Below are 22,622 nucleotides of genomic sequence, written 5' to 3' on the forward strand. Positions count from 1 at the left end.
CTGCGATTATTTTAAAAGATCGTCACTGGGTGTTTTATTTTTTAACCTAAAAATATTATTACAGTTTGTATAAATTGAAAGCATTAGGTCTTTTGGGTTTAATTAAAGATTTGATTAAACGTTTCTTAGTTTTTACATACTGTGAAAAATTGGGAATTAATTCAGAATAATTATAGATTTTATTTGAATCCGAATTTACTTAGATTCGGAGTTTTAATATTAGAATAAACTTCCTTTAGGAGTTAATTTCACTTCGGACCGGTGTTTCAATATTAAATTAAACTACCCCTCGGAGTAAATTTCACTCCCAGGGAATTAAATAAATAAATACAAAGAAAAATTTTGACTCGAATCCTATCAATTTTTATTATGCTATCGACCAAACTTGAAAAAAGAAGTAAAGCATTTAAAAAGTTATTATGCTCTTATAAAAAATTATTAAGTCGCATCCCAATTATTATAATGTATGAAAGTAATTGTTATTAAATCTTATCGATAAGTATTTTCGTGTGTAGTAAGTACTGTGCAGTATAATAGTTTTTTGGATGCTTCACTTCCTGTTTCAAGTTTGATCGATAGTATAATACAAATTAGTGATTTCGTGCCAATATTTTTCTCCGTAAACAGTCTTTTGCACTACATTGACTCCGCATTAACTCCGGATTTAATCCGCGTTCACTCCGTAAATTTTTAACGTAGCGTACTAGCACGATTCATGAAAAAATTAAAATTTATCAGCAATTTTTTTTTATATTTTGATCCGCCCTATTACGTAAGCTGTTGAAATAAAAAATATTGAGCTTGTAAAGCCTTTGTCCTAAATAAATAAAATCCCTCGGCATGTTTACGATAATAAAAAAAATTTAGGCAAACTTACATTAATAATAAAAATTTTTTTTACTAATATAATTTGTTGTTTACGACAGAAATATTTTTTAAAATTATTAATTCAAGTAATTTATACAATCCAGATTCTATTAGCCTCAAACAAAATTAATTAGTTAATTTCCATGTGACAAATTCTAACGTAAATATTTTTTCAGGTCATAGTATATTTTAGTTTATAAAAATTTTCATCTAAAAAAGTTTTCACTTCAACTCTCTCATTTTTTTAAACTTTTATAAATTAAAACTTTATAGTTACGGTTAAAGTTTTCATACATTTTTTAAAATGCATGAAATTATACTTTTTTAATTAATATCAAAAATAGAGGCTCAATTTTTTACGTTCCTTGAAAAAATTTATCAATACTTTAAGTTAATTAACATTTTTTATCAGATAATTATAATATTAAAATAGTTGCATTTAAATAATTCCTCAATAATTAATTTTTATTTTATTACCATTTATCATTTAAATTTTAATAAATAATGTTATTTTAATGGGATGTGATTCAATCATTTATTATTGAAAGTAATTAATTGATAAATAATTAAATAATCCATCCATTTCAATTACTACAAACATTCGAAAAATAACGTCCCCTTTCTGGGTAACTCTCGTAACTGCAAAATTATAATTTTTCAGAAATCGGTCAAAACATCTATTCTGTTACACACCCGTGAATGGAAGTATTAAAATTCAAAAGTCTCTCGAACATTCTATTATAATTATTAAAATTTGAAGCTTTTTTTATGCAATAGCAGTACTAAAGAATTTTTTTCACTCATAAGTTGAATTATGAAAAAAATTTAGTTACGAGGTTTACCCAGAAAGGGGGTTAACCTACACGGAAAAAAACAGAATAGTAAAAATGAATAAATAATAGTAAAAAGTGGAATCTGTTATCAATAATTAGTACTATTATGTACTTAATGCTAAGTAGTTTACTAATTTTTGTAGATTTAGAAAAACTACTATCAATTATTTCAAAAAATAACTAAATACTATTACTTTTAGCTATAAATACGTGACTTTATTAGTGAAAATTGATTAATTTATGGCATACATATCCCGTATGAAAAAACAATATATGGTTAAAATATATAAAATCATATATGTTTGCAACAAAAAAATATATGATATAGTATATTGTATGTTATAAAAAATCATATAGTGATTTTGGCCGATTTAATATAAAATTATATACAGTAGTAAATATATGTATTCGATTTATGTAACTTATATGTTTTTTATATGAAGCTATATATACATTTATATTTACATTATATTAAATTGTATTGATATATTTCCTTTTATATTCAAAAAATATAAAATTTTTATATGAAATGAAATATATGATAGTATATAATTTATATTATATATGGCACCATATATTTTTTTTGTTATATTTTAGCATATTTCTTATTCGATATATGTATATGTATATGGGTACATCATATATTCGCATCAAATTAAATAATTTTGAAAATTTTATCTGCAATTTAAAGAGTATATTAAAATTTAGATCTAATTTAATTGGAGTGGGTCATACGAATAAGGAACTTTTTTTTCCATACACAATATTAATATATGTTTTTATATATGATCAAAGTATATTTCTCGTATATAATAAAAATATATATTTTTATGTATGAAAAAAATATAGTTTTCGTACATGACAAGAAATATATTTTCATATATGATAAAAATATATTTTTTGTATATGATTGACATATATATTTTATATATACTAAACATATACGGACTCGTGTATGATGAATATTATATTTTTTAATATCAAAAAAAATATATCAGAAAATATAGTTAAATTGGCCACATATATTTTCTGATATTTATCATATATTTTTACATATATTTTGACCATATATGTTATTTTCATACGGGATATTAAAAAGTGATTGGTCAAATTAACAATTGCTATCTTAGATACTGATTTTTACAGCCGGAAAATCTCAAAAAATACAAACTTTTATTTCATAAATTCGATATCACTGATGAATTATTAGATTAAAATATCATTTATTCATCATTATAAATTAATTTACAATATACATAAATCGAATAAGTAGTAAATAATAAAATAAAAAATTAGAGTACTAGATACTGATCCTTTACTCATAAAAATACTGAAAACTTTTTACTCTTATTTTATAAATTCTATCCTATTGATTAGTTATTAATATGAAATGTTATTTATTCGTTATTACAAATTAATATGAAATGTTATTTATTCGTTATTACAAATTAATATGAAATTTTATTACAAATTAATATGAAATGTTATTTATTCGTTATTACAAATTAATTTATTATATACATAAATCGAATAAGTGGTAAATTTTTTAAATTATTCTATGTTTATTTGAATAGTAATAAATAAATGTAGATACCAATTTATCGATTCTTTTTCATATTAATTTAAATATACAAAATTACATATTTTGCTCTTCTATGCGTATCAAATTTTAATATAAATAATAGCCATTTTATAATATATAATGATCCTGGTTTGATATTAGTATACAAATATACTAATTTTAAGTCAAAAATAAACTACAAATTACAAACTATTCAAATTTTGAGCATCATTTTTTTCCGTGTATAATCATTTTTTATACTTAATCATCGATGTGAGATCGTCCAACTGCATAATTATACCAAATATTCAATGGATTATTTTTTTTAATAAAAAAAAATTGTTTTTTATTGATAGAAATGTGTACAATGAAGTAACTGCAGTAATAAGAGCTATTACTAAACCTAGTTAAAAACTATAGTTAACTTAGTACATATAAAATATAATAGCATACCCGAATATCTTGGATAAAAGCCATAGTAATAGTACACCTGGCTTAGCTCCAAATGTTAAACACGATATTTCTTTTTCTTATCTACACTCCTTATGTGCCAAAATCTCGTATAATATCTCTTGTATCCGAGTGATGTGAAATTGCCAAGATAAATTTTGAAAAGCAACTGATGATCGATTATAATCTTTACTTACTATCTATGTATACACAAGTTCTCCATTTAAATAAATTTAAAAATATTATACATTATATAATATTAAAAATAAAATAGGTCACTGTGCTTAACCATTAACTTATACAAGCACGATTGTAGACGATAATGACTGTCCTTTAGATTTTAAAGAGCCAAGGAAAAAAAGAGGAAAGTGTCGCGCATCCCTTTAGTTTGTGACTCGAGGGTTGCTTGCTTGTATATGTATTTTGCCAACAGGGATGCTCACTTATATTTTTTTTTACTTTTACCCTCTCTATTCTACTCTACTCTACTCTTTATTCTTATACCTCATTTCTCATCCAAACTATTCTTTTATAATTTAAAAAAAAAAAACCCACAAATTTTCACACTTGCGTGTTCACTTTAAACAACCCATTAGTTTATGTCTCACTTTCATTAAATATTTACTCAACTAAATGCGACCTCTTCCATAAAAATAATTTACCAACTTGCTCTACAGTTATTTTGCTTTTTATTAATTTTTATTTCAGTTAAAAAAATAAATAAACAGTAATAAATAAAGTAAAAGGTAAATAAAAAAATATTATGAAATAAATACATATTTATTTGAAATCTTTTCCTCTCGCTGTCTCTTAGCTCTCTAGAGTTTATTCTCTCGTACAGATATTTTCAGATTGGATGAGTCACAGTCGAGGTGCTAACTTTGGACTGGATTTTTTTTTCTCAATACTATACCATACCATACTATACTACATTCCCATCTCATCTTGTTATTTCGTAAATAGGGTTTAGCTGCATGATGTTGACTCGGATCCCTATATACCTAACGTCTCTAGCTTGTCTCAAGAGACTCATTTCATCGAGTCTTTTCCAACAAGTAAACACATATGATCGCTACTTCTCTTCACACTCCAATAAATCATCTAATCCTCGTTATTTTATTTTCACGTGAAAAAGTCATTTATAAAAAAATATTATTAAAAATAATATACATTCCCATATATAGTCTAGAAGCTCATCATTCATTTTGTTATTTTCGTTCCTCAATATTTATGAGATTTTAATCAAAAATATATATTTTTATTTTTACATAAAAATAAATATTGCATAACTTTATTGCGAAGTAATGAGATATGTTTTGCTAACAATTACTCGGTACCAGCTGATTCACTCATGTAGAAATTATATTTACACTTATTCAAATATTCTCAACTAGAACATTCATATCATTTGAAAGATAATTCATTAAGAGGGCCACTAGTATGAAATTTTTAAAAATCGATTTCTTTTTTGCATATTTCGATAGTCTATAACTTAAAAAATGATGTAATAAAATTTTGAGTGCATATCTCATATAGTTTTTTGAGTTACAGCCATCGGAAGAGCAAAATTGCTGCAGTTATCTCGAAGACAAATCATTTGATCGATTTGATTCCAACTGCAGCTTCTTTTATATATGTTTCTACGTACCATGAACCTTCAGTTTTCCGATCGAATTAAAATGTAATTTTGGCAGGCCAAAAATTATATCATTTTTGTGTAAAATTTGAAATTTTTTTTAAAACTCCGCCATTTTATTAGATTTAAATTTTTTTCTTAGCCTGAGGGTCATGGTACGGAAAATACCTTCTAGCTTAATATACTTTTTAGTTTTTTTGAATTCAGGTATTGTGAAGGTTGCTATCACTGCAGCAGTGTGGGGACTTTTTTGGAGCATTGGGAGATTGTGAATAACTCGCTGAGTTTTGAATTTTTTAGTCCAAAAATTTTATCTTGTATTCATTATATATCCACAAAATATATCCTTAAAACATTAAAACCTTCCATGCCGTAGTTTAAAAAAAAAAAAAAATTCCCAAAAGTCATCTTTTTTTCGGTTAGTCACACTAGTGGTCCCCCGTAAGGAATAAAACGAACTCAATTTTAAGTCACTTTTTTTAAAAATTTTTTGAAGGGAATAAAATTTCCTATAAAATTCCCATTAACATTTTTGATGTGCATTCATTGGTTTACGTTCTGCAAGCCAATAAAGGTCAATTTGATACGAAAAATGACTTCCTCAGCGGACATCAGTGAAACAGCTGGAATTACAGCTAAGTTACTATTAGCACTTTTGAAGAACAAATGCCCTACAATTTGCGACCAAAACCGCGTCGATATCATAAAACGCAGCTGAGTATTAGAAAGTTAAAAAAAAAGTAATTTAATTTACGTGTATCTTAAATGGGAAATCTTGGAAATCAAATGGAAAGTACCTAGGATTGGAATTAAGAGCTCAAACTCGGGATGAATTTTTGTTATAGCATAAAAAACAATATTTTGCTTGATTCGCAACAAAAAAAAATACTTTCGCCGGAAACGAAGCACCCTATTTCACCATTATTTTATTTATACTTGAAATTTTTAAAAAATTATAAAAAAATTCAAATAAAAAATTTGTTATTATTTTATCAAAAATGGAATTTAGTTTACAACCCTTTTAATTAAAAAAAAGTTTTATTAAAAATTTTCTAAATGACACAAAAGTTAAATATTTTTATGTTTATTAATTCAATAAAAGTGGATTGGATTAAAGAAATAATTATAGCAGGGGAGAGTAACTACAGCGGAATGTCCCAAAAATTTTGTTAAAAAAAAGAATAATTGAAAATTCTTTTATTACTTTAAGTTTATCATAGAATTCGGATCCAAATTTTCATAAAAAATAATGATAAATATATTAAATATAAATGAAGTGAAAGTATATAACAGTAATTAAAATTGTTACAATGAAACAATGAAATGAAAAATTTTTTAATTTAATTTTTTTTTAATATGTTATTAAATCTTAAAGAATAATTTAATACAAATGATGACAAATTTGACCGAAATAGATGCATATAAATTTGATTCAGTGCTCAAAAGCCACAAGAATTAATTAATCTCTATATCTTGTTGTGCCCTGTCTTCTCTATATTTTAATTAAAATATAATCTAATTAAAGTATTAGAACAATATCTGAAACAATGCAGTATTGCAATCTTGCACAACTGATGAGTTTATAAACGAAAAAAAAAATTAATTTAAAAATCAAAAGTTACCTACTTACAATTTATACAATTTCTCTATTCTCATCTGGGTTTTCTCGCGAAAGCAGATAATTGAATATTCCTATCCCTTGTCTCGTTGCTCGTTTTCATCCCTCCTGAGATTTTCTAGTAAAGGGATGCTCGGGTGCACAAGCGTATATATACAAATACAAAATTCGTAGAGATATAAACCAGACGCACAGCAGACTGAGGAAAATCGCAAGAGTCCACATGGATAAATCATATTCTCATGGTGTATATGTGTATAAAATAGTTGTGTCAGTGAATTTTCAACGACTCTTTGCTTCCATTCTCTAAAATCTCTTCTCTCATCCTTTTGCCAAAGAGTATAGCAAGCTATCTTTATTTCCGGAGTCAGGAAGATGCTTCATGTACCAAACCCCATACCCATCATCCCTCTAAATCGTGCGGCTACCTACCACCATCATTTCCTACCAATTTTAATCTTCTGCACGTGCACGGGAAAAATCTTATAAAGACTTTTCCCGTTAAATAAAAAATAATATTACTCCCTGTTGAAAGTTATTTTTAAATTTATTATAAATGATGAAAACTTTAATAACTTTCATTATTTTTTATTCCATTTACTAACTCAGCTTCTTACTAATACATCACTTAAACTATATTCATTACTAATGTTATGAAAAAAGTTTATACAGGAGGCTATTAAATATCTCTCGTATTGAATGAAATTTAAAATTAAATATTTCAATTTTTTTATTTAAATATTATTTTAAATATTCGACTTTAAATTATTGCTGAATATAAATTTAAATTATTCAAATGATTTTTCTAGAAATATTATATTAAGTGAATATATATTTTTTTCTATTTATTTATTTATATAAATTCTTAAAACATTTTACTGATATTCCGAGACTTTTATATGGAAGGATATCACGTATGCCCGGATATACGAATTCAATTCCCAAATGGGTAATCAAATGGGCGTAAAGTCCGTGCAATGAATGACTGCCGTCGAAGCGTTCGTGCATGCACATGAATATGACAAGAGAAAAAAAAACTATTTACATATATATAAAATAAAGAATGAGAATAAAGTATAATCGAGAATGCGAGAGGATAAAAAATATTATTTAAAAAACAAAAAAATTTGTAATTTAAAATCGAGCTGACAATTGATATGCACGAACAGTCGACGAGACAAGATGACAATTTCCGCTATTCAAATGTGTCGTAAATTAATAAAAAAAAAATTATCTATGATATTGAATTGTATTGACAAAAAAACAAACAAATAATGGATTGACCACAGACTTACAATAAATTAAATTGACCAAACAGGGTGATGATAACCCTTTATTGTTAGGGAGACGTTTGTCAGGTAGCACCAGACACTAACAAGGCTTTGACTTGTCCCCCAATTCTCTCGATGCACCAGCTCGTGTCGTCTGTTACATCATGTATATACATGATGTCACTTTGCACTAACTCTATACGAGGGTGGAGTGTACATTTCCTGGGAGGGTATGTGGTTCCAACGACCACAGAACTGAACCCTTCGTTGGTTATAATGCACCAAGGACTCTACACACTCTCATACACTCCATATTATATGATGCGATACTCTGAAACAGACTTCATATTCGCACATATAATACACACTACTCTTTATGTACGTGCTTATATGTTACTCTCATCAAGGGTATCTGTAAATAATATGGATAAATGGATGAATGTTGTAAATGTATATACATATATATGGTACAATGCCAGAGCGGAATGTGTATAATAACAGAGTAAAACCAGCATTAAATCGCTCTCGTGTATTAATTATATTTAACCGGAAAATACAAATTTTATTGTATATTCAATGTTACAAATAATGTACATATTATGCCTCTTTAATAATATATATCATATATGTACAATATAGTAATTTGTTTTTAATTGTTTAATTTATATATGGCACGTGGGTTGTTTGCTTCGATGTTTTATTTGAAAAATATTAGAATAATAATAAAGATAATTAATTCTGAGGGTGCGTGTCAAAAATATATATCTACATGAATGAACCGATAAATTTATCCCCAAAGCAATAGAGACGCAACAGTTCGAAAATGCGCAGAAAGATAATTAAAAGCATCAAGTCCACGTGAAATATAAATTACTTTTTTTTTTTTTTTTTTTTTCAACATCTGGTTTGTATTCAGGAAATTAATACGCATGATAATTCTCATGTATAGAGAATTTATAAAATTATATTTAATCTCTTATTTGTGAAGCGAGTGCACAATAAAGTATGATTCTTAATTAATTTATAAAATAAATTGTACGCTAATTAACTAAGATATTTAATTGAAAATATTTATTAAATATTTATAGTTTGACCTTTTATAAACTATCAAGTATTAACGAATTTTGTGTAGCTTTAATTTAAACTTAGACTTTTATCTAGTTAGTTATGATTTTATAAAACTCAACTGATTCAAATTAAGTTAAATGGAGTTGTGTTTAAAATTGTCAGTAAAAATTAAATTTATAATTTAATATTTAAAAGTTCATTTAAATTTAATCTATATCACATAATACTGTTTTAATTTTGAATTAATATTTCCTAAACTTAATAATTTTTTTTTCTCTTGAAATTCATTATTATTTTTTTTCCTAAACTTAATAATTTTTTTTTCTCTTGAAATTCATTATTATTTTTTTTCGTGGCTTATACAATTTTGAGCGTATTCTCATAATCGGTAATTTCTGATCAAATATTAAATATTTTTTAATTATAATAATGATATTAATTATTACAATTATAAAAATAGTTAACTTACTATTACATAAAATTTAATGGAGTATAAAGATGTCACTTATCATTACTCAAATAATTAAATATATATATAAATGTGAACCGTTAATAATATCACTTAAATATTGATCCTTTATTAATTCGTACTCTATATAAAAAAAAACCAATTATTTATTTAAACCTATTGAATTAACAAGAAAATTTTTACATGAGTTTCACATTTATTAATATGAAAAAATTTTTCACATAAAAAAATATATACATATATTTTTAGAATGTTATATTTGAAGTAAAGTTTGACTCATGTCAGAAATCGAAAGTACTACGAGTACACCCTCATCTCGATGATCCACGCATTATAACTTCTCAACCCTAGTTCCGTTTGCAGAAAAGTCAGTCGCCCCCACAACTAAATGTTATTATACATATATATATATATATATATTACAAGTTGAACAAGTCGAGAGTAGAGACGGTAAAGTTCCTAATACCTCTGTACGTTCATTGTTGAGAAATTTTACTGAAAGCTTTCTACTAGATTTCAATCTTCTTTAACTTTCCAATTTTTTTTTATTATTTTTTTTTTTTTTTTAACTCAGAGAAAATAAATTATTACATCTTATTTTTATATATTTTATATATTAACAAAATATTTTTTTTTGTTACAGATGGGCGGGAGGAAAAAAGGGAAATTTGGTGGAAAAAAATACGAATCACGTCAAAGATATTATAAAAATTTTTAATATAATTCTATAAAGTAAATTTATATTTTAAAAAATAATATTAATTTAAATATTAAATTAAATTTAATTATTTATAAGTAATAAAATTGAATAAATTTGAATATAAAGACGACAATATAAATCGGCAAAGCTGATAATAATAGTTAGTCGTGGGCGTAATCATGTTCGGTACGAAGTTGCGTACGTGGATGGAGGCGCATATTGTGCGACCAAAGAAAAAAAAAGATAGAAAGAAAGGTGAAAAAGGTTTTGATTCAAATTGCAACTCACCAGGTAGTCATAGTAATAATCGATCGCCAGGACTTCATCAGGTATTTAAATTTTTATATAATAAATAAAATTTTAAATGTTAGCTATAATTAATAATCTTAAATAAACATGACAATTAATTTTAAAAACCATCATCATAAATATATTAATATAAATATTGTTATCTCCTGTGGTGAGACATATTGTTTTCAAATATTTAGTCGCAGGAGGCTCTTTAATATTCAACACTTACCCTCGCCTTTAATAAAACCCTGGTTTACCAGAACGCCATGATATTTATGAGCCATATTTAATCCTCATCCTCTTAACAGTACGCAGAGATCAATAAGAAATTATTTGACAAACTAACGAACAATATACATATATATATTTATAATATATAGTATATAAAAGCAACCGTAATCTATAAAGGTAGACTTTAGATCAATGAAAAAAAAATATACTTTAGATTAAAATAAAAATCAGACGTATTTTTCTATTTGAAGTAACTCTCGTATCTCTTTTTCAAGTCACAAAATCACTCGTTTATTTTTATCGGCTAGCCATCGAATTATAGACTTCTCTCTTTACCATTTTCAGTTTCTTTACACTGATTTTGAAAGACACTTGTTATCTATATCCAACTTTAACTTTTTTATCTATATCAACTCCATTTATTCGTCTATCTCATCTTAAAAAATACATTATTTTTATCTACTAAAAAAACTTCCCAGTAAAATTTTTATTAATTATTTATAATTATAAATTTAATGGAGTAGAATTACCGGTTATATAGACACTTCAAAAATTTTTATAATGTAATTTATACAAGATGCAAAAATATAATGATACTTCTATCATATTTAAAGATATTGTAATTATACTTATTACCGTAAAAATACTTTTTTTTATTCCTCATATGTTAAAATAAAATATTAAGTATCGAAAGCCGGTACTTTTACCTTGTATATAAATTTGTTTTATTTATTATTTTATTGTTCAAAGGTTTACCCACTTAACTCACCAGTAAAAAACGTAGACAATATTATTTTGAAGAACGGTTCAACGACAACGTACGTAGGTGCAACAACAAACTCGTCTGGAACTTCAGGTGGAACCGGAAGTGTTAATTTATCATCACCCGAAAGTGCTTATAGTACCGGGTATTCGACAGACGGAACATCGCCAGGAGCCAGTTATCCACCAGAGTATTATATAAATATCAGGACGGGGACGCATTACTTTCAAAGTAACAAAGGAGGTCGCGTTAACAAGCGACCAGGTGATACTGCCAGTATAATGGTCAACGGTCCGGTAAATGAGACCCAGATTGACGAGTGCGTTGAGAATGTCAGGGTGAATGGTAACATTAACATGACACGAGAGAACAAACTCATCAGAGAATTAAAAACTACTATTCCCTTTAAGGTAATATAATAATTATTCACAAAAAAAAGTATTTCTTGGTGCAAAAAATTTCCCGCATGAAAAAATTTTACATGTAAAAAAATATATGAATATTATAATATGATATATTGTACAATATATATATATATATATATATATATATATATATATATATATATAAATATATATATATATAATAATTTTTACATTTTTGCCGTATTAATATATGATAATATATTGAAAAAAAATATACTGCTACAATATAATAACTATATATTTATCAATATAACTTTTGTGATGTATGTTTAACGTATATCTTTTTTATATTGATATATTGTATTGATAGTAGCATATTAATTAATATATAGTATCATGTATATTTTTCATATATGTTTTCTAGTATATTGCAAAGTATAATTTTTAATATATTGGAAAAATATAATTTTAATATACCGCGAACAATACCCTCACGAAAAAATATATATCCCGACAAGATAGTATATATCCGACTTATATCTAGTATTGTCATATGTATGCTATTTTGCCGGCATGTATTCCCGGATATATCTTTTTCCATGTGGGATAGGTTTAAACATAAATTCTTCTATATATAATCAATTATATAGAGACAATTACTAATTATATGAGTCTAAATGTATGTAAATATATATAGTCTATTACATTATATTTTATAAATTATAAATATACTATCCATATATAAAACATATAAAAATAAATATATTATTATGAGTACATAATCCAATATATGTAAAAAACATATATTTATCAATATAGATATTTTTGCCGCCATATATTTATCACATACTTTTATAATATATTTCTTTATATATTTCTAACAATATATACCTTTTTCATACGGGTTTACTCACCCCAAGAAATTTCGTGCATCATGAATTGAAAAAACAAAAAAATTTCTTGGGACGAGAAAAGATTTTCTTAAGTTAATAAAAAATTATTTTCGGCAAGAAATTTTTTCTACTCCTAAGAAAATTTTTATTTTCAATTCATAATACAAAATTAATTGGGGCAAGAAATGTTTTTTTTCTGTTATTTTTTTAAAAAATTTATTGGAAAATAAATTCTTTGCAAATCCAATAACGTAATAATAATAATGTTTACTCATATCATAATAAATTTTAATATTCTTCTGTAAATTTAGGTCAAGAATGAGCAAAAAAATTTGAATTACGTATTAGTTATAGAATAAACCCGAATACCCAAAGCAATCAATACTTTTACGTGCTAATTAAACACGAGAGCAGTAGCTATTCAAACGGGGTCAAAAGTTTGATTTTTTATCTTATCAGTTGAGAAAGTTTATCATGATTGTTATAGAGCATCTCCGGTCGAATGTATATTATCGTTGAACCTTACCCAAAGAGTTCATGACCTGAGATTAGCTGTTCTTGGTGGTTAGGTTCAAAGACACCTCGGTGAGTTTATTCATATAGAACACCGGTGTTGTCAAAGCTACCATGTGTATTCGCGTATCTCTTCTTCCGCCGTTGTAAATTTTTGCATACATTTTAAAGTAACTTTAGTGTTGGAAAAAAAAAGTAAAAAAAGAACACACACGCCCATACACACATTGAAAGCTTATCTCACGATAAAATGTTTGTCTTTTTTTTTATCTAATGAACGCAGACCCGGAAGTTAGATTCGTTGTTTTTAAATTATGTAACACATTTTTATTTTTATATTTTTTTATGAAAATAAAATCTAATACGAACTTTTGAATAATTAAAAGTTTAAAATAAAATCAAACTTTTATACATTCCCATCAGTAACTTAAAAATATATTTATAAAGTTTGAAATTTTTATCATGACATTTAACTTGATAACAAATTTTGTTTGACAAGACACGCTAATCATCACAACAGATCCTGTGTAAAATAGACGTCAGTTTGAATTAACGGTTTTTCATTCGGCATCAGAGCGTCCAATAAGCGACGGGTGGTTCGTTTAGTATGCAAATCGAATTGAAAGCAACCCGACGTACTGGTAAAAGGACAGGCGACTGTGTTCACATAAAAAGAGGGTTGAATTTGAAATAGACTAACCCACTGACATTAACATTCGTAAAACAATTATACCCAACTTGAAAGAAATATTCCGCAACATAACTACTAAGAAAAAAAAAAAAAAACAAATATATGACTTTCATACATTGAAAGCTTATTTTTTTCCATCATAGACTGCAGAGGCAGTTAACCATCTAGTCAACAAGCAGAGTCAGCTGAATTCGCAGACTCATCAGCGAGACTCCCTTCAACTGCACCAACACCAGCAGCAGTATCATCATCAGCAACCGCAGCACAGAAGGACCGAGTCATATTCAACCGATGTAACGGCTCGTAATAGTTTACCAGTGCCCTCGTCAATTCCTCCGCCCTTAATTTCTTCGCCCGCAGCTCAATCACCCCGACAACGTTCCCGCATTCGAACAAACCCATGGCTTTCGGCCAATTCTTCTGGTTCCAGTACTGCTACAACAACAACAACAGCAACAACTGGAACAATTGCAAATGGTTACAACAAATCACGTTTAACCCTTGACGAGACCAGTAGTAGCTCTGGTCTTAAGCTCACTGAGTCTTCCGGAAGTGCTAGCGATGTGAATGTTAATAACCATAGGAACGGCCACGCCAAGAGGGAGTGCCGACAGGAGAGCCTCAGCGCAGGGCGTAGTCCGTGAGTATATCGATGCCATTGATTTTATGAGGCTTGACAGACGTTTAAACAGTTTGTATCTATAAATCTAACGTATTATACTACTGGTTGTTAATTAATACCACAATTAATTATTTACATCTGTAAAAATTTTTTTTTTTTTAATGGATTGAAAAGTATATTGACAATATTCTGACTCATTGACGGTCCATAATACAAACAGAAAAAAATAAATATTATAAACAAATTAAATAATAAAACTGAAGGATTTTTTTTTTTTAAATACACTGAGAGAAAAAAAATCTTTTTGAATCATTGTAAGGGAAGAGCGGCAAAGGGGGGTAGGGTAGGCAAAACGGGGTAACCCCAAAATTTTATATTTAAAATGGTCTTAAACATTCCAAAATCACTTTTGTAAATATAATTGAGCATTATTTTTAATTTTTTTTGTTAAACTTTTTCAAAAATCAAATGTCAGTTGAAAAATCTTAATGACTTTTGTTTTATAATAAACACTATTAAAAATTTGTTTTTCTTCTTTTGTATCTTATAATCATGCAAAATATAGTTTATCTTCATGTATATTACTTGCAAAAAAAGTTTAACTTAATTAAATTCATTTAAAATCCAGAAATGTTTTTTTTTATCTTTTTTAAGGGATACCCCATTTTGCCCGCGAAAATGAAAAATGTTTTTTTTTAACGGTACCTGACAATTTTTTGTATTTACTTTGAATATCATTAAACAAAATAAGATTTAGGGTATTTGAGTCCTCGAAAACTTGGTATTTCCTTAAGTACCCCGTTTTACTCCTCTCTCCCCTATATTCTTACCACAAGAAATTATGGTATTAAAAATTTTAAATCTAACATATTTTTGGCGCTTAAATTTGAAGATATTCAAAATAATTTTTTTAATCGAAGAAACCCAAGTTTATTTAAAGATATTTTCATTTTCTTTTTGCAGTAGTGTAAATAAATTTTGATTTTTTTCCGTCAAAAAAATAATTCTTCGCGCTAAATATGAAATTAATAATACAATAATTAATATCGATTACTCGAAAAAAAAAATGTTTTTACAAAAGTTATTTTTTTTCTCAGTCTAATATTTACAAGTAAAATATTTATTACATACATTAATTACAAAAATGAATAGAAGTTTCAATGTAATTAAAAACTCACCTTTTTTGTAAAAACTCGACAATGTTGTACCAGCTACTCTCTGGTGATGATTATAACGATTCCCTCATTGCTATTGTCTCTGCTACCGATTGTGTAAGCAGTTATTGTATGACTTATTTTCAAACTGAACTTTTTAAAATCTCCTGAAATTTTATGTCTTTTTTTTAAATTTTACGTCTTATAAAATACAAGTAAATTTTTATGAGTTTTTTTTATCTGGAATAAAATTTTTTAATAAATAAATTATTAAGACAAATTGATATTTTAAAAATAGTTAATTAATTCCAGTAAAAAAAAAATATTTAGTTTTGAGAAATGTATGGCGTCTTTTAACCCAAAATGGATTAACACTTTTCCAATTTATTTTCCCATCATATTTAGATGAATAAACTTTCAAGAGTTTACCAATTAAATGTTTATTTTTTTTTTTCATTTCATCACATACATTTTTTTTCTACTTTATTTCAAACTTTTAATCACAGAGTACAATTGACAATACGTCTAGAGACTTCTTTTTGTGTAGTCTATCCGCAGAGACTTTTATTCGCTGGTTAAAAAAAAAAGAAACAAACTTTTAAAAGTCAAAATGAAATGAATAAGTTTATTATCTACTAATGTACTTTTTTTTGTTTGATAGAATAAATCAAAACTGGAGGATTTCACCAGCGATGGATGTTAGATCAAAGATAACCGGATTATTAAGGAGAGATAGCAGTAGTTCATCAGAAACATCATCAATGACACAGAGTTTTCGGTCTTCTGAAGATGACATTACGCTTAATGAAATGATGGGTAAATTTGACGAGAGTTATATTTATGAAAAAGAGACTGACATTTTGTCAGACAGTGATCCAACTGATTGCGAGGATTATGTCAATCATTCACCGTCGGACATTGACACTGGTCAGGATGGCGGTGATGAAAATGATCCACTTGAAAATGATGAACTTGATTATATTGATAACGGGAGTTTTTTGGATCTTGAGGATTTAGAAGCTCATTTACCCAACACTGGCCACTGTACTTATTTTACATTTACAACTGAACTAACACGTCGCAGTACGCGGCTGAGAGAATCGCTTTTGAAAAGACAATCTAAAGATGAAATTCAGCATAGGTAAGTTTTTAAATAAACATGGCAACCATAAAATTATTTTAAAAAAAAAATAATCTCTTAATTTTTTTTAGATCCGCAAGTATGAGAAATAATTCAAAGCGTCAAAGTCTTCGGCACAAAAAATTCGATGATAAGTCTAGTGAGAAACGTAAAAAACGTCAATCACAACGTAAAAAAACTGGATTAGAAAAATGCGACGACGCAACAGCAAATTTAAACAGGGTACTGGTAGAAAGAATGTTACTAAAAAACTCTGGTTTTAATCAAGGGAGTCGAAGTGTCGGTGGTACGCCGATTTGTTTGAGACGTAGAAAGCATCACGACATAAATGATAATTTGTCGTCCTTGAGGCAGAATGAAGATCACCGCCGTAACTTTATTCATCCAAGTGTGATGGATAATGACGTGGTAAAGCGCCGCTCAAACTCTGTAAGTTATGTCAATGGGAATATATTAAAACAGCAGCGTATGTCTGGAAATTCTTATATGACAACCTTTGCATCAGAACTTGCGCTTATGGAAGCCGATAGAGAAGCGGATAGAAAATATCGCGAGCTTATACTTGAAGCTGAAAATATTCTTGTAAATATGAAAAATACCAGCAGTACAACAACAACAACTACTGCTACAAATACTCGAAATACTTCACCTGTTATAATGCCTTCGCCGTCACGACGTATTCACAACGGGTTAGCTAATAAACGAGTAGAATTAATTAAAAATACCGAACTAAATATTGAATTGGCATTATTAAAAAGCCGTAATTCACAACCGGAACTACAGAGCGGAAATATACGTGATATTGAACACACTAGTCCTAAAAGACAATTTAATCAGCCTTGTTCACCGATCCATCGTTTTATGGAACGTAATTCTGGTAATTTAATAAAAGATAATTATCATTATCGTCACGATAAATGCCCCGATTCACCGGTTGTCTTACGCCAGACACCACAACATTCCCCATGCCGTAATTTGGTACAGAATCGCGTTTTAATGATGGAACAAGAGACAAAAGATAGATCGAGATCGCGTGCCATTGAATTGAATGGCATTAGATCGTTTAGTCAAGACGGTAGATTATCTAAAACTTTTACTAGAGAGCAAGCATTATCTCTTGCTCAAAAAAAGTCTAGTCTTATGATTAAAAATGAAATTCCAAGACAAACTAAAGAAGATACGCTTACGTCAAGTTCTTCAGAGTCAGACGATAGATGTGAATTGAGACGAGCACCTTTGATGACATTCAGGTAAATATTTATCGTCAATAATAATAACGAGCGACCTACAGTTACTACATGACTGTCTGAAAATTACTGCCAAATTTATTAAATATGATTTGAATTCAACTGTTTTTTAAAATCTACTCTAAAATTTACTCCAAAATCTTTTGTTTATTTTTATTATCATTGAAATTTAATAAGACAAATCTCGTCATTAACTCACAAGCTTATTGATTTCGGTGATTGTATAATCATGGGATTTTTAAAAAAATCTACACATGGTCAATTCTTTTCTATTAGTCGTCTAATCTATTTGCTTATTCTCTTTTAATTATATATATAATAGTTGTATATATTCAGTCATATTCAGTGATAAAATAATTAAAATATTAATTTATTTAAAGAAAATAAATACGATCGTCTTTTTTCCCCGCGTAATTTAAATGTAAATCGAATGATATAGATAAATTGATTTATCTCGATACTTGGCAATAAAAAAGAGTTTAAACCATGAAAAGACACAAATGCAAGTCAAGGTCTTTTTAACGATACCAAATTTAATAGCATTAACTAACTCTAATAGATATGGCTGGAATAAAATTTTCCTTATTCTCTTAATAATATAGATTATTATTTATTTATTTTTTTTTTTTTACTCAATAGATCTATTGATATGGGACCGATTAAAGAAAGCACTTACTATTGTCCTCAAAGTGAACCAGTAAAGAGAAAAGTTTACGCTGGTAGTGCAACATATGGAAGAATACAAAAGACTTTAGGCGAGCATGTTATTTTGAGAAATTCAGATGGAGATACTGCGACTGATGACACAGGTATTAATTTATAAATATAATTTGAAACAATAATTAAAATAATAAATTACTATAATTAAATAAAATTACAGATGATTCAAGACGGACATTGAGAGAAAAAATAGCACAATTACGACAAGAACGTTTAGCAGCAGAAGCAAATCTTAGTGCTCAAGACAACCAAAATTTTCAGCATCACCTGACACAGCTGCGAAGACAAATGCTGATGCACACGATCGCAGGCCTAAAGCGTAGCCTCGAGGACCAGTCGGCTACTCTAAAGCAGACGTGCCTTCAGGACACGATCCTCGACGACACGTTGCCTTGAATCGATACGAAAAACTTGTCCCTCAAAGTATTTTCTTTTTTTATTTTAACTTTTAACATAATACCTAATTGTCTGTATAGGTACAGAGGGGATTTTTTTTTAACAGACATCCTGCAGGGGGACTCACATATATTTTTATGTCTGTCTACAACTAAACGTGAGGAAGATTAAAAGAAACGTCAAAGTCATATATGACGTACTATATAAAATATTTTCAGGGTATTTTTCCTGGTCGTTTAAACTTTTTACAAACGCGTGTTATAACAGTCTCAATGTTTATTAATATACTGAATATACAAATTAATGGAATTTAAAATTCATTACTCATCTTCATTATCATCATACATAGACAAATTTTTAAATTTATTTCAAAATCAAACTTCTTCATAATTTTTATTTTATTTTTAATAGAAATGGGCACATTTTTTAGTGTAGATATATTTTTTTTATGGTCATATTCAAATATATATGTGTATTATATATAGTAAATAGATTAAATTTGCTACGTATAAAAAATTAATACATTTAAAATTTTTAAAATGGCGGTAGTAATTATTCTCTAAACAATACATCAGTAATCACTAGTACATATAAAGTAGATATTTAAAAATTATTATCCATCAATCAATAACCAAATAAATTATATTCTTAACACCCTAATGAATATGACCCACTTAGAAGTATTTATATATTATTTAACTCCATTGCTTTTTTCTAAAGTAATAAAAAAAAAAAATAATAAAAAAAAAAGACAATTATTCATTACTTATATTTAGAGACAGACGTTTACTATTTCATAATCGACAATTTTTTACTTCATTAAAAGAAAATGACCGAGATTTTTATTTTTAAAACAGATATTATTGAAATAGAATTTCTATTATATTATTTATTATCTCGGATTGTATTTAACAATAATTTATATAACACAATACATATAAGTTATATATTTATATTACGTTTTACGTCATACTGTCAATACTTTGGATTATATTAAAATAGTCTAGTAATATAGCTTTTTGTTTGTCAGTAGGACTAACTTTCCCACTTTACCAAAGATAATATAGAAAATGAACAAAAAAAAGTAACTTTGCTTCATTAGAAAACGAAGAGAAAAAGAAAATATTCTGACAAGTTTATTATTGTAGATGATTAATTTCGATGCCAAAAATTGTACTTATGTTCGTTATTGTTAAATTAATTCATTTAAATTAATTATAGTTGACGGATTTAAAGTCGAATGTAAATAGTATATTGTGTGACAAGAGACGAAAAATGATTTCAAACCAGGGTAAAGTTGACTGTCCGAGCCGTAGACGAAGGCTGATATTACCCACAGACTGAAATCATGTTTTATCTTGAGTTACACTCTAGATTTTTCATGATCACCTGCATTGGAACTTAGTTTTATTGTCAGCAGTCAGTCAGAAACAAGTTAATTTAAGACCAATGGTGTCATCAACTATTAGCGTAAGCAAAATTGTAATTTGCAATTTATAATTAAGCAGAAACTATAAATACTACCCCCCTGGTTAAAAATACTGATTGAAAAGAATTGAGAAGCTGTCACTCCATGCAAACTATATATCTATATATACAAACAAAAGAATTGAAATTATTGAAAAGAATTCGAATTTCGTCATCTTTAATTCTTTTCAATCAATATTTTTAAACAGGGCCATTATTCAAACTAATTTTTATAAAACTTAATTACAAAGCCAAGACTGTCATTTACGCAAATAAAATTAATACTCGATCTGAAATTACTATTAAACAAATGACAACTACACGGAAAAAATAAACGGTATAAATTCAGAAACGATAAAAAACATAATGATAAAGTGATCAGTAAATACTATCATTCTAAATAGTAATTCATTCATTTATAATTAAAATGTGAATCATTTTAAGGTAAATATTAGAATTTATTGTCTATGCAGAAAAAATTAATATTTGAACTTTAAAAATCGTAATTTAAACATTCAAAATTTATGGCACGTATTATAAAATTTATTATTTGGAATGTTAAAATTTCTTATAACACCCAGAATCCGGGTTATGATTTCAACCACTAATTTTCAAAGTTTATTTTTTTTTTTTTGTGTATCAGAGTTTAAGTTGCGAATGCTTTCAGTAAGCGGGCAGAAACATTGTTTGTTTGTTTCCAAGGAACGAAACAAGTTTCTGCCTATTGACTGAAGGCATTCACAATTTATACGTTTGCTACTATTCATTCGCGGCATTGCACTGAAATAAGCTTCTTCCGACTGGCCATAGAGACACTGAAATTGAAAGTTTCAATGCTGGTACTTTATGACCTAGATGACACTAAGCTGGTATCATGAAAAATACTTTTTTTTTAGTAATAATTAATTTTATTAAAATGTATTCAGTGACTGAATTAATAGTTTTGCATGATTTTACCCGACCTGAGCTTTACGATTATCTTAAAAGATCATCATTGGATTTGTTTTTTTCCAATTCAAAAATGTTTTCACACTTTGCATGTATAAATCCAATATATTAAACCAGTGTTATTAATTAATAACACGTTCATTGATTTATACTCGTAAAAAATTTTTTTTTTATTGGGTTTGAAAGTACATCGACGATACTTTGATTAACATTCATGATAAAAAAAAAAATTATTGTATTCAGTCACGGTGATATTTTTGTGAGAATAGACTGATAGTGGTATGATTAGATTTAATTAATTAATTAATTAATTAATCAATCAATTATTAGTATTAGTAATTAGAAATTTTCATGTGATTTACGTTGGAATATTTTCGTTAAAAACGAAATCATTATAAATTAATCGTAAAATGCAATATTTATTTAAAATTTAAATACTAGAACATAGTAATTACGTAGTTAATGTTTAGAAAAGTCATAGAATTTAGATATTAACTATTTATTATAGTTATAGTAATCGTATTAGATAAATTATTATTTATTTATTAATGTATTTTTTATCAAGTTTTTATTTTTAAGAAAGTTGAATTTAAAATGAAAATAAATTTAATAACTTTTATTTAACACTCATTTTATTTTAGTCGAAATAATTTTATTTAAAATTTAATTCAATTATTTTAACTGACACTTCTAAAAAAAAAGTTTTA

General features: G+C 27.0%; 1 protein-coding gene across 1 annotated transcript in view; it reads left to right on the forward strand.

Annotated features, from left to right (window-relative positions):
* LOC103568320 (uncharacterized) overlaps positions 1-20,222 on the forward strand; it is a 35,203-nt gene extending 14,981 nt beyond the window's left edge. Inside the window, exons 2-8 of the mRNA XM_008545150.3 lie at positions 10,417-10,802; positions 11,746-12,168; positions 14,364-14,860; positions 16,658-17,137; positions 17,209-18,387; positions 19,024-19,193; positions 19,265-20,222. Of these exons, the coding sequence (XP_008543372.1) occupies positions 10,653-10,802; positions 11,746-12,168; positions 14,364-14,860; positions 16,658-17,137; positions 17,209-18,387; positions 19,024-19,193; positions 19,265-19,500 (3,135 nt within the window). The 5' untranslated portion in view covers positions 10,417-10,652 and the 3' untranslated portion in view covers positions 19,501-20,222. The remainder of the gene's footprint in view (positions 1-10,416; positions 10,803-11,745; positions 12,169-14,363; positions 14,861-16,657; positions 17,138-17,208; positions 18,388-19,023; positions 19,194-19,264) is intronic.
* The last annotated feature ends 2,400 nt before the right edge of the window (positions 20,223-22,622 follow it).

Source organism: Microplitis demolitor, chromosome 4 (genome assembly GCF_026212275.2).
Source record: "Microplitis demolitor isolate Queensland-Clemson2020A chromosome 4, iyMicDemo2.1a, whole genome shotgun sequence".
NCBI classification, from domain to species: Eukaryota; Metazoa; Arthropoda; class Insecta; order Hymenoptera; family Braconidae; genus Microplitis; species Microplitis demolitor.